Below are 17079 nucleotides of genomic sequence, written 5' to 3'. Positions count from 1 at the left end.
GAGAAACCAACAGAAATAAAGCCCGTTCAGCATAGAGCTCTCAGGAACCACAAGCCCCAGTCACCTTTCGATCTGGTATAGTGTCTGGTCTTAGGGAGTCAGTGAAGAATACCCTCCCCGTCACTCTTTATCATGGCAGAGGGTGGAGAGAAACCCCACTAGGCTGGTAGTCAGTGATAGTTGACCTAGAATTCTTCCAGGTCTCAGTGACTGAGTCTGTGCCTACTGAGAAGAGAAGGGGATGAGTGAGGTTTTCTGAAGGACCTGCATTTTACTTTACGGTGTAATCCAGGGGAGAATGGAGACACATTCAGGTTTGTCTCTCCATGTAGGAAATGGCTGTCATGCTTAAGTACTGATCCAGTTACACAGCCTTTGGCTTTAAAAGCTGAAAGCCATTTTCAGGGGGAGATGTGAGAACTAGGTCGTTAATGTGGAGTCACTCGGCTTGCTCGGTCTCTGTGTTTGCTCTGTAATCTTTGCTGTTAGCCATGGAGCTGCTTTCCCAAGTGCCCTGCCCCATGCTTATTCAGGCCATGATGGCAGGAGCTCACAGATGGGATTGTGGCTGCATCATGGATTTCCTTGGGCATCTGGAGACCTCGCCAAGCAGCTCTGCCAAGTAGTTAACATGAGCTCATCCCCTCCCTCCATGCTCTCCTCAGGCTGGATTCTCTCTGTCTCTCTCAACAGATGAACCAGTAAAAACTGGGCAGCCTTGAGGTTGTCCCTGTATGTTCTCTGCTCAGCCTGACTGCAGCCGTCCAAGCACAATTCGTGACACTTCCGTTGGCCTCATCTGTGCGAGAGAGCGCTGCAGACATCAGCCGGCCCAGCTGAAGGACCCCTGCCTTGTTCAGCATCTGTCTCCTCCACTCCTGGCATAACAGTAATTAACCTAATTACCAACTTGCCAGTCCTTTGCACGAGTCTGATTCTTCCCCTCCTCCCCTGCCCCCATCTCCATTTTCTCATTAAAATGTCTCTTATTTAGTGAAATGGGCTACGATGGGAGAGGTGGGGAGCATTGTGACTGGGGAGCATCACAGGCAACTGTGGCAGTTGTTCCCCAGGGTGGAAGGTTATACTGAATGGACAAGCATTGGGAGAACGCTACACCAGAGCAGCAAAGACTGGCATGGGGGCCTGCATAGGTGCAGGGGCATTTGAGACTTTTGGGGTGTGATCCCCGGCTCGAGAAGACATACCGGTGCTAGCTCTGATCAAACTAGCATGCTAAAAACAGAGTGTAGCCTCGACAGCCAGAACTGCAGGAGGGAATAGCTGCCCTGAGTATGTACCCACCTGAGAGGATAGGCATGCACTTGGGGTGGCTAGCACTTTATGCCGCCGCAGCTACACTCTGTTTGTAGGGTGGCTAGCTCTGTCAGAGGTGTGTCTCTCACCCCCCGCTCCAAGTGAGATGTACCCTTTGTGATCCTGTGACAACAACAAAGTCTGCAGGCCAGGCCAGGGAGTCCCAGGAGCTGAGCTGCCGTCATGTGAATTATAAGTTTGAAAGAAGCATAGTCTGTCCTCATGAGTGCTCTTAATCAAAACAAAACTCTTTTCCTGCCAACCGGTCTTTATTCCTATATGAAAATGTGGTCACAGTCTAGTTCACCACATGCAAGCCACCACCATAACTGTATCCACCTGGTACCTTGGCTAGCTGTCTCAGCAGAGAACAGTGTCTGTATCTATTCAGTATTGTGCTTGAGCGGGGTGCTCTGTACAGGGTGACCAGACATCCTGTTTTGGCTGGGACAGTCCCTATTTTAAGCCGTATTCTGGCTGTCCTGTCCCCCCCCCCTCCTTTTTTTTTTTCCTCCGGGTGAGCAGTGATGCCAGCTCCAGCCTTGCGTGGGGTGAGGGTTCGGCAGGGCTTGGGCCAGCCCCATGCAGAGGAGGGGGCTCAGGCTAGCCCACACGGTGTCCCGTTTTCCCTTTGAGAAATGTGGTCACCCTAAGTCTCTAAAACTCTGTGACGACCCAGGTCTGGCATGTGTTAGTGCTGCATACGGTCTATTCCCATCTCTGCCACTAACTTCCTTTGTGACCTTGGACTAATCACTTAATCCACCCATCTTTCTCCTCTTCTGTAAAATGGGTGCAGAAAAATACCATTCACTTACTTTGGGGGGGGTTGAGAAGCTTAATTAAATGTACAGCGCTTGGGGCTTTTTAGGTGGAAGCAGTGTAGAGATACCAAAGTGCTTTTATTAGCAGTGAGTAGACAGGGCAGACTGCTTCTTAGAGGTGCCTTCAATCTCGCTCGGGGTTTAGGGTCATTGGTGGGACCCTGTGAAGAAGCCTGCGTGGTCGCTGCCCCGGCTGCTCTCTCTTTTCTGTGGATACCTAGCACCTTTCAGCAACACTAAATTCACTGCAAACTCGTTTTTTTAAAATCCTTGGTCTTTTCAAAGATAGTTTTCAGTTGGAGTTTGTGTGATCGGTTCACTTGAGAGGAAAGGAGATGACTCCAAGACGGCGAGTTTGGGGAATACAAAGACCTCATTACAGAACACATGAAGTGGTTGTTTTTAAAAAGCAGCTTTTGATGCCTGCTTCTCGTTTTCCCTGGTGCTGTTGTGAATTTGCAGAACACGCCGAGCCGTGTCACCAAACCATAACCCCACTGTTTCATTCACAGTTCTTTATGTACAAAGCCTCAAATGAAAAGAAGGAGACTTTGATTTAGCAAGCCGAGTTCTCTGATACCAGGGTATCTCCGCAGATTGTCAACTCAGCTGCAAATTCCCTGACTATTTATTTCTCATTTCATTAAGGACTCCTTTGGGGAATGTGCTAAAGGGGAGCTGTGTTGGTAGCCCTTCAAGTCCTGGACTGAAGGAAGTGAGCAAGTGTTTGCTATTAACATACAGGGTAGGACGCCACCGTCTGTGTGGATGCTTGAACTCCGTTTCTTCCTTTTGTTGATTTGTCACAACCTTGATATTGCTCAATTATTACAAAACCTTGTTTATTCCAACCTCACTTAACCACGAAGTTCTGACTGAACATATGTTCTTTTAGGAATAGTCTTATTCACAAGAATAAGTAATCAATAAAAACTAAGAATAAAGAGAAATTGCACATTGCCTGTACAGAAAGATTCTCCTGGAAATGGAGGTTAGCAGGAACAGCACCGACCTGTCCCAGCAACAGTGTATTGGGGATAATATGCCAACGCATCAAAACAGCACTGGCCTGTAGAAAGAACAGATATTTGGACTTCATTATGCATTGATCCCTGCCTGAAACAGGGAGAGCGAAGAGGACAGGTTCTCCCATGACTTGGTGTAGGATAGTGGCAAGCCACTCTGCTTGTGCCAAAAGGCCCTAAAGCCAGCTTAGCCAGCTGCAGGGTAACCTGAAGGTAGTGGCTCTTACACCATCCTTTCCTCCTGGCTGCTGATAAAGAATAAATTAGGATTGGATGACAAGGCTTCTGGCCAGTTTTCCCAAGGCCAGCCAGCTCAGCTGGGGTGAATACAAGCAGGGGCACTTGAGAATTAGAATCAGAATGGAATGTATGTTCTGGGGAGGAAAGGTACTTTATGGTGACTGTCCATTCAGCCCTTTGGCAGCCCTAGAGAGGCCATACCACTCCAAGGGAGCCCAGATCTCCTGAGTTTTGTTGGGCACTCTGATACTGCTACATTGACCCGGGGTTTCTAAGGATCTAGAGCACATTGCATAAACCAGCCCGTGGGCTTTGGATTCTGCACTTGGGAAAAGGGGCCCATTTAACCCATGCCTCAAAGTCTGTCAACCAGCACATGGTTTATATGAACTTGTGCTTCTCTGAAAGGTGCTGTCCCCTGCGGCCTTTCCCTAACCAGGGTTTACCCTGCATTTCCTTTTTCTGAACCCATCTGAGCAAAAGCAAAAATCCCAAATAGTGCTCTCCTCTGTTACACCATTGCGTTTTCCGCTTTGCTTCCCGGCATCTCCAGTTTATTCCATGCCAGTGATTGCTGAGGATGGTTGGAAGCACACCAAGTGTTCATTCAGGGCACGCCTCAAGATTCGACGCACTTCACAGCGTGGGGATTGTAGGCACAATGTACCATGCTATCTCTTCAGATTCATTTATAGTGTGCCATGTCCATGTGTCATATGGACCTATTATTCTTTGTGTCACACTGGGTCAAACCAGAGGTCCATCCAGCCCAATATCCTGTCTACCAACATTGGCCAATGCCAGGGGCCCCAGAAGGAGTGAACCTAACAGGTAATGATCAAGTGATCTCTCTCCTGCCATCCATCTCCACCCTCTGACAAACAGAGGCTAGGGACACCATTCCTTACCCATCCTCGCTAATAGCCATTAATGGACTTAAACTCCATGAATTTATCTAGTTCTCTAGTTTTAAACTCCATGAATTTATCTAGTTCTCTGAGGCATTTGTGGATGTGGAGTGTGGTTGCTATAATAGTAACATGAGTCCCAGGCTATGTTACTGACCAACATGCTGTGAAATTTCATTGTTACAAATATTTGTAAAAGATCTCAGTAAATAACTTGGGTGAATTGGAACAGAAATAAGTGTCAGAGTGTAATACGATTTAAAACATGTACTTTGGAATTATAGAAAAACTAACCTGTTCCCATATTTCCTTCTTTTCACTGACTCATACATGAATCAATCCAAAATGCATTTACAAAGGATCTGCATTCAGTAATTCTTTCAGTCTATCTGAGCGTGATTAGTTATAGGAATAGGTGATTTCTCTGTTGACACTATTTTAGGACCTTGTATTTCATAAGCAGAATTGAGAACTACAGTGCCTCTTGTTTGCCAACCGCATGAAAGCATCTTTAGGGCAAGTAATTCGGGGACTTATTTCTTGTCAAGTCTGTTTGTATAACCATCTTAACTAAAACGTGTACTTCCTTCCACCTCCTTGGGGAAAGTAGGGGAGCTGAGAAAGGCTTCAGACTTTAATAAGTCCCAGGACTATCCTTTAGGGTTGTCCCCAGTTACTAGTTAAAGAAGATGAGCCTGCCTGTGTTTGGGAGGAATATGTCAGTGTGTACTGAACAATGGTTTGCACAGTATAATGTGCTCTTAATCTATGTTGAACTGAATCATTTGAGTATTAGTGGTAGCACTTCCATGTAACTGGTTAGCTTGGGTCTATTTGAACCTGTTTGGAGGAACTGCCATAAACATCAACTTCAGAGTGAGGGGTTTGCCGCCCTTTGTGGTAGAGCCTTAGTCAGTGTTTTGTTTTATAGCTGTGTCACTTTATGTAGTCAGGAAAGCTGCGTCTGGATCTGGAGAGGGAACCTCTGTGTAGGAAGTGATATTACTGTGTGCAGAATGGAAGCTCAGTGACCCTGCACTCATGTAATCCAGACCGGATGTGGTGAGTTATGTTTAATGAGCATTTCTCCTCACATTTTCTACAACCTATGGTCCTTATCCTGCAGCTGTGATGAACCTTCAGCAGAGGCAGGATGCAGAGGTAAGAGGAAGTTTGTGTGCCGCTGGTAAAGCCTTGATGCTTTGGGCGGGGGAGTGGGGGTCAGGGTTAAGATGCCAGTTTGCAGACACAGTGAGACGCAGGACAGCTGTCCTTTGTTGTACTTCATATAAGGTCGTTACATCTCCTTTTATTTCTCTTATGGGGGAATTTTATCACATTGCACTGGGAAAGCAGGGGAGATGTCCTTGGCTTTTGGCAGGAGAGTTGCTGAAGCCCAAAGATGTTTTTCTTTGTGTAATTCCATTAGTGTGATGACAGTTTGGTGTTGGAACAGAAAAAGATCTGATGAAAGGACCACTCTGTAAGAGGGAATGACAGACAGAATGGAAACAGTAACTAGCAAGGTAATAGACTGTGATGGATCTATAATCTCTGAAGCTGCTGTAAGCAATAAATTCCTAAATAGTGTCCTTTCAGCCTTAACCTATTTATTTGCAAAGTGCTAAATTTAATTTTCCTTAGTCTGCAGGAAAGCAGCATCCCAGGAATAAACCTTTGGCCCAGCCAAGAGCCTGTGCCAAGCTGCTTGTTCCAGCATTTCCATTTCCTCTTGCATCTGCGCAGAGCAGCACGTCTGTTTCCGTCTTAATGTGCCACGTTTTAAGGTGTGTGTGTGTGAGTAGCACATAATTGACGTTAACCTTGATATAAGGTAGGGAGTCTCCTGCTCTGGGGTTCCTTCAAAAGAGAGGGGGATTTAACAGCCACCAACACAATGGGCAATCTCAGTAGAGAGGCCTGAACTGAATGAGAGTGGAGAATGAATGACCCTGTCCTGCAAGTGGCAGGGTTGGCCATGCTGGAAGTGTGTGGGGAAGCTAGCATTGCCATGACTGATGCTGAGTCTGTGCTGTGGCTAGAGGACCACAGTGCTGAGGGCTGTCAGCCCAGAATCCCTTGAGTACTAAACATCACGTAAAGGCCACCTATTCTGCAATTTTTAAAAAGCCAACAACTTCAGGAGAAAAGTGGTGAGTGCGCCAAGCTCAGCAACCAGCACTCTGCACATTTACACCTTAAAGCATCACTAGGCAGGGTTCTGTGTGTTTCCAGTGCTCTGTGGTGTTGCAGCGGGTACTGTATGTCACATACAACACATAACCCAGCTGGAGGCATCTGAGCCAGACAGGTCCCTGTTTTCTCCAAAAATACACAGTTTGGTAGAGCTCTTTAAATACAGACTTAGCAAATTCTCCATTGTCTTGAAAGCTGACTCTAATGTTCAGCAGAACTCCATATTTGGGCATTGCTGTTCCAATCTAGGGCTTGTCTACATGGAGACTTAGTGCATGGCAAGCAGGGGCAGAAACCTACAGTACCCTAGCTTGCTGTACACTAAATCATAGGACTGGAAGGGACCTCAAGAGGTCATCTAGTCGAGTCCCCTGCACTCATGTCAGGGCTAAGTATTATCTAGACCATCCCTGTTTGTTTAATCTGCTCTTAAATATCTCCAATGATGCAGATTCCACAATCTCCCTAGGCAACTTATTCCAGTGCTTAACCACTCAGAGAGGAAATTTTTCCTAATGTCCATGTAGCAGTGCGCAGACTCACCCCTGCAGCACCTCCTGCTGGTCGTTTCTGGGAATTAGCTCTTCCAGCATCTGGAGCGCCCTCTGCAGGCCAGTGTCCTGCTGCCGCTTGGCCCCCCATGTCCCTCCTGGACCCGGTGCCCCGTTATCTGGGGGTGCTGCCCCCCTGGCAGGAACCCCTTTCTGAAAACTTGAACTTGAAAACTTTTATCATATCCCCTCTCAATCATCTCTTTTCCAGACTAAACAAACCCAATTTTTTCAATCTTCCCTCATAGGTCATGTTTTCTAGACCTTTAATAATTTTTGTTGCTCTTCTCTGGACTTTCTCCAATTTGTCCACATCTTTCCTGAAATGTGGTGCCCAGAACTGGACACAATACTCCAGTTGAGGCCTAATCAGCGCAGAGTAGAGCGGGAGAATAATTTCTCATGTCTTTTTCTTACAACACTCCTGCTATTATATCCTAGAATGATGTTCACTTTTTTTGCAACAGTGTTACACTGTGGACTCATATTTATCTTGTGATCCGCTATGACCCCCAGATCCCTTTCCGCAGTACTCCTTCCTAGGTAGTAATTTCTCATTTTGTATGTGTGCAACTGATTGTTCCTTCCTAAGTGGAGTACTTTGCATTTATCCTTATTGAATTTCATCCTATTTATTTCAGACCATTTCTCCAGTTTGTCCAGATCATTTTGAATTATAATCCTATCCTCCAAAGTACTTGCAACCTCGCTCAGCTTGGTATCGTCTGCAAACTTTATAAGTGTATTCTCTATGCCATTATCTAAATTATTGATGAAGATATTGAGCAGAACTGGACCCAGATCTGATCCCTGCGAGTACCCACTCGTTATGCCCTTCTGATAACTACTCTCTGGGAATGGTTTTCCAACCAGCTTTGCACCCACCATATAGTAGCTCCATCTAGGTTGCATTTCTCTAGTTTGTTTATGAGAAGGTCACGCAAGACAGCATCAAAAGCTTTACTAAAGTCAAGATATATGACGTCTACCACTTCTCTCCCCCACCCCCCCGCCACCCCATCCACAAGGCTTGTTACCCTGTCAAAGAAAGCGATAAGGTTGGTTTGACGCGATTTGTCCTTGACAAATCCATTCTGTTATCACCTTATTATCACTGGCCATTTGGAGTCTGCTGTTCAGCAGTGTGTCAGAGCACACTAGTAACTTTTAGTGCATGGTAGCATGGTCCACACAGCATCCAAACCTGGCTATGGGAGATAAGTTTTAAGTTGTGCGGAGTGCTGCTCTTCTGGGCATGAGAGTAGTTCAGCTCTTACTCCTACAGTCATTTGGGTGCTTCAAATGTCTTTTCAGCTCATCTAAAAATAAGAATAAAAACAAAAATATCACTTCCACCACCTACCTTTGTGTTGGCTGACAGAGAATGTCCTGCCATTGGCCTCACTGAGCCCCAGCATTCCTCCCGGTCCTTAGCTCAGGCTGGCACTGATGCCTGAATGGAGGTATTCCAAACTTCCCAGGGTTGGATTAGTTGGCAGCCTTCTCTCTGTTTGAACCGTACTTGGGTTTTCACTCACCCAGAGGTTTAAATCTTTGCAGAGGACTATGGGAAAGGCAGTCTTTTTTTTTTTTTCTCCCCGTTTTATTTCTGCCATTTTTTAGCATCTTAAGAAAGAAAATCGAGTCTGTCTGCTTACTCTTCTGTCTAAATCTGGAAAACTATTCTGAGCTTCTAGGTTCTGCAGTCCTCTGGGAGCTCTGAGAGATTTTTCTCTCTCAAGTTTGTTTTAAAATAAACAAAAGTAACAATGTTGATTATTAGGGAGTCCACTGCAGGTAACCAAGCATAATTCCTTGGCCTGCTCATTCCTCTGATACAGGGCTAGACAGGCTAGAGAGTGACGTGACCAATCACAGTTCCTCCAGATCCCGGGGGAAGTCCCACCAGGGCCTCTGCTTTTCTGGGGTGGGGAAAAGTTGCCAGCCTAACCAATGGATACTGTGTGATCCATGCCTCTCTCCCCTAGAAATCCCCAGTACTTTGGTTGTCACTCTGCCGTTGATGGGCCATTAGCTGGTGGGAAGATAATCTGTTTGAGACTAGAGGCCACTTCTCTCTTATGATGCCATCCGGTGCTCTCATCAATTTAAAAATATAGTGTCATAGAAAATTTCACTTGTTACACTGAAATTCTGTAGGCCTAAAATCAGATTGAAAATGGATAAGCAAGTTATCTCATTTACTCATTCATTTTCATGTTGGGATTCTCCCTTGTCTACTGCACAGTGTAAAAAGCCACAAGCGGTTATGCCTGGGAAGACCCAAGGTTATTCCTCTCTCTTGAAAAATCAAGGGTTGATGGGGAAGCACAAGTGAAATAGTTTCTCGCACAAAAATAAAACTTGTCTAACTTAAAAACACATTTCCCTTACCAGATCTTCCCCCTTTGAGTTAGATCTATAAGGGAGACTTTACATGCAAACCTCTATTTGAGCAACATGCCAGAGGCCCCCAAATTGCCTGAGCTGCTTCCATCTCTTTGGGACTGAAATTATAATCATTGAATTAATTTTTCAGAAAGCAGTGTGTAAATTTGTCCCACCTGTCAGGCATTCATTATTAATAGAGGGAAGAGAAACATTAGAAGAGGAAGGAAAGGCTCTCTGCTTTTCAGCCTGCAGATCTGCCCGAGTCTCTTCCATGCTCTGTCCAGTGAAGTCCATTTTATTTCCATCCAGGGCATCTTTCGATTATATTTTCCCTTGACTCTGCCTGAATTTATTCCACCCTCCCCCCACGATGAATAGGCGAGACATGAGTCGGCTGGAATGGCTCTTTTGTGTACCCACAATCCCAGCCCTCATCTCCAAAGCATCCCTTGGAGAGTTACGGGGGCTTCAGTGCATGTGTCATCTCTGCGCCGACAAACCGCTCTCAGTACCTAGTGGAAAATCGGCAGGCTGCTTGTTCACCTGCTCCATCAGCTTTAAAGGGGACAAGCCCTGAAATGCAGCCAAGATTCCAAGTCTTTCTGCTCCATTGCTGGCTGCTTCCCTCCTCTCACAAAGGGGGTGTGGAATTGTTTTTTAATTAAAGGTATTATATACCAGCAGATTAATTAGAAATTAAAGTGATTTTTCTGCCGTATCAGTGAAACAGACCTATGCCAGGCTACTGCTGAGGGGACCTGGGAGTTCTCCCTTTAACGGATTGCAGGCAATTTGCCTGTGGACAGCTATCTTATACATAATGGATGTTCTCACAAATTTCCCCAATTCTCAGCCAGAGCAGGTGGTCTTTATTTTACCATCCAGAACAAATCAGGAACAGCCGGGCTTTTCCATCCACAGCTGATGTGCAAAGAGGGGCAATTCCTCATCCTAGTCCCCAGATGGACATTTAAGTCTTTCTGTGATTATGGATTATGGGTTTTTTTCCCACTTTGAGCTCTTCAGAAATCCTGTCAGAGAAATCCTGTCAGAGAAACAATTCTCGATTGTCTTATGGTTGCTGTTGCATAGTCCTGCCTGTGAAGTGTAAACACAGGCATTCAAAGATGGGTAGGCATGTTTGCGCAAGCAGGAAACCTCTCCAGGCTATACAGATGAGCTGGTATTAGCATATGCTCACCAGTGTCGACAGTGGGACAGGCACAGATGTGTGCGCATTCACATGGTGACAGAAAAACACCAAGGCCTTCATACTGTCCAGTAAGTAGCATAGTAAGTGGATGATCCTTAGCACCATTATACTAATCTTCAGAAATGAGGATATGGTTCAGTGGATTGTCCTTGCTCCCCAGTGACTATATTAGAAGAGAAATCCTCTCCCAGAAGAAAGCTGCCTTGTATTACAAGCCCATGAATGGTGCAGAGGTCTTGTACCGACTCTCTGCACAGGTTGGAATTTCACCCTGGATGCAGATGGAAATAGCCTCAGATTTGCCCTACCTACAGTGCCTCTTACCCATCTCATCTTCTCTCTGTTAGAAGTGAAAGCTTGACTGCAAAAAGATCAAGGTGAAATGTCCTAGCTGCAGGGAGTTTCTGTGGCCGGCAACCACCAGGTTCAGGTGGAGAATGGGGATTGGTCCAACAACCTTTTCCACAAGTCTAAATACAGCAGCTAAAGACGCCTTCCACTCAGCGAGAAGAAAACACAATTACTAAACTAACAATTTGGCTCAATGGGGCGTGGGAGCTTGTCCTACCAGTTTCTTGCTGCTATCTATTTCCAACAGCTTTTCCAGGCAGGTGAAGTCCAGACTAGGGCTTTTCATTTTAATGACTCCAGCTAAACATACACTGCTCCATGGAAGTCGCAGACCCAAAACACACAGACTAAAGGATGCACATTAGCTCACCAGGACAAAGAGGAGAGTGTGCTTGCTCTCTGAGAAGTGCTGTGTGCCCTACCTTCTCAGTTGGGTACTTGCTGTGAGTAACGTGTAGCAGTGGCCTGTTCTCTTAGAAGCTGTGTTCCCAGTTCAGCGCTGATAGAGGTATATGTGTTTTCATATTGTTTATTAGTCATTGTGTCTTATAATTTAGCTCTGTGCTCTGCAGGCTGCAGAGGTTCCAGGAGAATATTATTTGAGATGATTTTGGGGGCAGAGGCAGGAAGGGGATTGAAGGCATGGTTAGAAATAGCTGAATGTTTGTTTCCAGTTCAGCAAGTTTTACAGTTGTGTGCTGTGATAATTGAAGGTTTGCTGTGAAATCCTACAAGCCTGTGCTAGAGGAGAAAACGTGGTCTGCCTGTCCCCAGCCATGGACTTGTGCAAAGTCTCTTGCTGCCAGTATGAGACCAGGAGCTACTGTTTGGCCTTAAGGCAAGGGAGGCCATTTCAAAGGAAATAAGAGGAATATTAATGATAGCTTATCAAGACCTGAATGTTTTCAGGGTAAGACATGTTTTGCAAGGCAGAGGTATTGTTCTCTAAGGTCATGGAGGAGACAGCTCCTGAAGGTTCTGGACTTGTATGACAGTTCCCAGGTGTAGTTCTGTAGCAAAGGCTGAAATGGACCTGTTGAGTTCTGCACACCCAGGTGGTTTCTTTGTATATGTAGGAAAAAACCTGCTCAAGAGAATTTTGCAAAGGAAAAGTGTCTCTTTCCCGACATCCAGATCCCAGCCCTAGCTTCGCTGTGACCATGTCCAAAACCCACTCAATGGAACTGAAAAACAAACCAACAGCTCCAACATAATGAGGTCTATTCAGTCGCAATTTGTGTAGCAAGTGAGAACATGATAAGAGTAGAGGAAAATTCAGCTGCCAGAGCTAACCGTTGCTCAGCGTTTCTTATTAACTATTTTTAGATGTCCCAGTCTTCATCAGTGTAGCTAAAAATTCCTAGAGTTAGGTGCCCTTGGGTAAGTACTTCGGCAGGGCATTTACAGTTAGATAGTACCATGCCTTCTCATTGGGTATGAAATGCCCATGTCTTCAGAGACCCAGCACAAGACCTGGGCACCATATACATCTTATTTTAAATAGCTTAAGCAAAGGATGACTTACGCAGTACTTAAGTAAATTTCACCCAGGGTCACCTACATGGGTCCAGCTGGTGTTTTGAATTTAATATAGAGAGTAAACACCAAGAAAGGGAATGGGAGAGCAGTGGAAGAGAACCAAGATGGGCGAATGAAAAAGAGAGAACAAATCTCTTCTGGATGCAACGCAAGATGTTAGCGACAATCTGATATCCTGAATGATCTGAAGCCCAGTTATTTGAAAGGTTGCTTCTCACCCTACTCCCTGGGCTGCTCCTGCTGTTATGGTCTAGATCCTGAAAGCTTTTCTCAGCAAAAGACCTTTGTCTTTAGGACTTGCTGTCCTGGAAATCCAGAAGAGCCAGATTTCAACAAGCCTCAAAGAGGCTTGCTGAAGGGATTTTTACTTAATTTAGCACATGGTTAACTTCACTTTTGCCTTACTCCACAATGATAGTGGCAGTACTTGTGCTACTCGTTATGGGGAGCTCTATAGTTCATGTGCTTTATATGAGTTGTTTAGATGACTGCTGAATAAACCATCCAAACGAGGGAGCAAGAAGGAGACAATTGAGTGCGGTCAGTGGATGGTGAAAGAACACCAGAGAAGAAGGGGGACGCTTTGATGATCTGTGAATGGAGAAGAGCTGAGAGGAGAAAGTGAGAAAGACAGAAAACAGGCAAAAGAAGAGAGAATCTGAAAGGGAAGGAAAAGCAAAATGAGAAAAGGGAAAGAGAAACAAGGGAAGGCCTGACACAATATAGAGATTAATGAGATGTGTTTTTATCCATGTTCTTTTGTACATTTGATTGTATCTCTCTGGCAAGCACTGCACAGCTGTGTTAATGAGACGGTGGCGGCAGGCGGTGATAGCAAGGATGAGGTTGCTGATGGGGGACTTGAATCAAATCGCTGTTGTCACTGTTGGACGCATGACTAAATAAACAGTACAAAATATTGCTCTCTATCCAGACTGTTGCAGTCTTGCAGAGTCACTTGACTAGAGGGGCTTAAGGCACACTGTGCTAGCTCTGAGGCATTATCTGGGGAATGCTGACAGTGACCTCTGTCACTGAGGTCTGTAAAGCTGCTAATTTGTGATCTAGTCACATTTTCGTACAGCCCGTCTCCCAGCCTGGGAGTTGGCTCAGATATCTGTTTGGGAGAGCAGTCCTACAGTCCTTATTTAATTGGTACTCTACAGCTTTCCTCCAAGAGCTTTGTTACTGCTAGCTCATCTTCCAAGAGCGGGGATCAGCAGAGGCAATTTTCAAAGGAAAAAGAGAGGTTATTTACTTGTGATTGGAGCACATTTTCGCCTCAGATCCGCTCTTCTCCCTGGAGTCTGGGAGAAGACTTTAACCTTTAACCATAGGCATATGCTCTCCATCTATGATGCAAATGCAAAAATCTCATTGCAGAGGTGGAGTCTTCTGTTCCTGCAGATGTTTCCAGCTTGGTAGGGTTCACTGAAGCATTCCAATGAGATGGGTGTGATTTAGCCTAACCTGAAACCATTTTTTACCTTTCCATCACCTGTGCTGGAGAAGATCCCTTATATCAAGAATTGTTGAATTTCATGGGCTCCTTATTCATTTCCTTTTTCTTTTCCAAGTTCATTGAACAGTAATGTGCAATTTTCAACAATGCAGCTTGCACAAGTGTCCTCGGGTTGCTGAACTGACTCTTAATAATAACTAGAGAAAGCAAAAGGGAGGGGATGTTCACAGAGACCCCCCAAAAGCTGCCCTTCTCTAGAGTATGACTCAGAGAAGCAGAATGCTGAGATGTCCATACCTCTGCACACCTACCTCTGGGTTATTATTGATGGCAGGGGAAAAGCTCTGTGGAATTATACACACTGGCTTCTGGCAGGAGTTTAAAGTCTGGTGGATTATCCACTGAGCTAGCAGCAAGGTGAACAATAAGGGTTTGTATTAAAGAATGTTTCTCCTGCCTTGAGCACGTCTCCTCCAGATCACACCCCGTTCCTTGATTGCAGTGTAATCTCACTCATTACTCTGTGGCTGTAACCTCCTCTCCCTGTCTCCATGGCTAGGAGGTAGAGAACCAGCAGCCAATTTGTGTCCAGAATGGAGGTTCTGACCCTCTCAGCTTTCCTTTGCTCTGATTGGCTGCTGGAAGTCAAAGGAAATAGACTGGAGGCTTTGTACTAGTTGTTAGAAACAAAAAAAAATTCTGATCTCCAAATTGCCTGCTTAGATGTTTTGTTTTCCTGTGGGTATAGACACAACGCTCAACAAGGATGGAACGGGGTTTGAAGTCTGTTGGATTTGACTGCCTTCAAGGAGGTGGTGGGGGAAGGACTACAATGTTTTCATACACGTTTTGGAAGTGAGGCTAGAGCAGTTCTATACTCTCTAGTGTGAGTGAGGTAACTATACCTAGTGGTTTCACCTGCTCTTTGGAGAGAGTGAGAAGTATTCACTGGTGGTTGGGAGTTGATACTAGCAGATTAATGTTCAAACTTTCAAGTGCAGGGCTCACCAGGGAAGCTAGAATTGTATTTTTTCTTTCAGAGAGGAGGTTGGGAATTTTGTCCCAGCTGAACTGAGCACATGCTGTTGGGCAGCAATGGATCCAATTGCACCCTAAAAATGTCCAGATGAGTTTTGTAGGAGGAGGCGCAGGCTGTTGTGGGGCATGTTTTTCTAGATGTTTGTCACTTTGGACTGTCAGTTTAAAGGGAAGCTGCAAAGATTCCTTGATGGTGAAAAGACTTGTTTAAGATGCCAAATCAGTAACGGCATATAAATGTAGAAGGCACTGATCTGCATACCCAATATTACCTGGTGAAAACCAGACCGGGCTTCCAGCAGGAACTGGAAGTGATGTAAAAATGGTACACTCATCAGCCGGGGAGAATTCCTCACCCTCCTTAAAAGCAACCCTCATCATACCAGGACCAGCGTGGTGTTGCCTGTCTGAGTCTGAAGGATGGTAGCTGCATCATGGAGCCTTCAAGATGAAATATATGGCATAATCTGGAAGAGCACCCCAGGCTTTAAGAAGGACACCAAGACCCCTCTCATAGTCCTGGGAGTAATAAGAATTTGTTGTATTTGTGGAGTGCAAAATTGCAGGTAATTATATTTTACAATGAAATATATGAACATCTGTTCCTCTTCCACTCACTTGCCAAGTCCTGAATTCAGGAGTCTGTGTTGTTTCTGCCACAGTCAAATAATCCGGTTGTCACCTAAAATAATGCATAGAGTGCAGGTAGAAAGGGAAAATCTCATGGGGAAAGTACTTGTGATTTAAAAACACGTAACAACATCTGTAAGAAGAAGGGGAATGAGGCGGATGCGAGAAGAAATCATGTTCAAACTCCTGACTTCAGGGGAAGCTGCTAGTGCTCTGCCCCTGTGAAATGCAGGGCACCCGTACTCTAGAGTTGAAGCATTTCATTCATTGAACTGCACCAAGTAAAGAGAAGGTAGATGCTGCAATAATTTTCCCCTTTGTTGAATTAGGGGAAGATTTCATCCAGTTTTCTTCCAGTTTACTGTGCAGTAGCCCTCACATCTGCCCACTTTCCTCATTTGCCACATGTACAGCATCATCATGTTGCGTCTGATTGCTTTAAGGTGTAAAGCTGCAACTGCTGTTTGGGAGTTTTCATGATGCGGGGGAGCCAGGGCAAACAAAAGTTTAACAAGCCAAAGCACTTGGCTCTCCTTTTTTCACCTGCTGCAGTAACTCATCAGAACAATTTAGAATTGCCCACTAAAAGGGACATTGGCTGAGTACAACTATATTCAGTTGGGTAGCAACTTCATTGGGGTTGTGGTTGTTTGCATCCAGGGTTCACACCCTGCCAGTCCCTCTCACGTCCTACCCCAGTCCATCTCTGTGTCTCTAGTCTGGAGGAGTTTGTTTATATATTTTTAGCATAAATCTCAATGTATGGAGAAGTCCTGAGCTATAAATATTTATCTTAATATTTATCTTTTGTTTATCCCATCGGGGAAGCTCTTGGGTGATGGCAGAGCTCCTGTAGCAGCTGCAGCCTTTCTTCTCTTACCAGTCACTGAGAAACTCTAATGATAGTTTAGCATGTTGCAGATAAGAAGAATGTACTCCATTTAGACTAGACTTGCACAGAGTAAATTGAAGTAAAAATAGATTACATTTTTCCATAGTTCAGTAGCAAAAAATCACCCATTATTTGCCTCCTCTTCCTAGACTCATTACAAGAGAGAAATGCTCAATCTCAAAACCCCTTCATTTTTAGAGGGGCTTTATCCCTCTTCTCTCCCCACTGATTCTTTTAATTCATTCCGTAAGGCAGTGCCTTGCACAGGGAATGCAGAATCCTGAACACAGGAATTGGTGGTCTCTCACCGTGGCTGGGAATTGGACTGAATGCTGGAAATCCTGACCTCTCCAGAGATGCACTCAGCATGGGCGTTGGGGTTAAGCAATATTAAAGATGCTTTCATTTGGAAACTATGCCCATCTTTCTCCTCTTCTTCTATTAAGAGGCTTCAGGTTTATTGCTCTCCTGGGTGCTCAGAATAGTTGATTAACTCATTACT

The 17079-nt window shown here is 45.1% G+C and overlaps 1 protein-coding gene across 7 annotated transcripts in view; it reads left to right on the top strand.

Moving 5' to 3' along the window:
* MAD1L1 (mitotic arrest deficient 1 like 1) overlaps nt 1-17079 on the top strand; it is a 529111-nt gene that overhangs the window by 416565 nt on the left and 95467 nt on the right. Inside the window, exon 19 of one of the 7 annotated variants that reach the window (XM_065560097.1) lies at nt 694-1393. The exons of the other annotated variants lie outside the window; for them this stretch is intronic. Within the exon in view, the coding sequence (XP_065416169.1) occupies nt 694-705 (12 nt within the window). The 3' untranslated portion in view covers nt 706-1393. Of the gene's footprint in view, nt 1-693; nt 1394-17079 lie in introns of those variants that run through there. 7 annotated transcript variants of the gene reach the window in all.

This window comes from Chrysemys picta, chromosome 10 (genome assembly GCF_011386835.1).
Source record: "Chrysemys picta bellii isolate R12L10 chromosome 10, ASM1138683v2, whole genome shotgun sequence".
NCBI classification, from domain to species: domain Eukaryota; kingdom Metazoa; phylum Chordata; order Testudines; family Emydidae; genus Chrysemys; species Chrysemys picta.
This window is presented reverse-complemented; position numbering and strand designations above follow the sequence as displayed.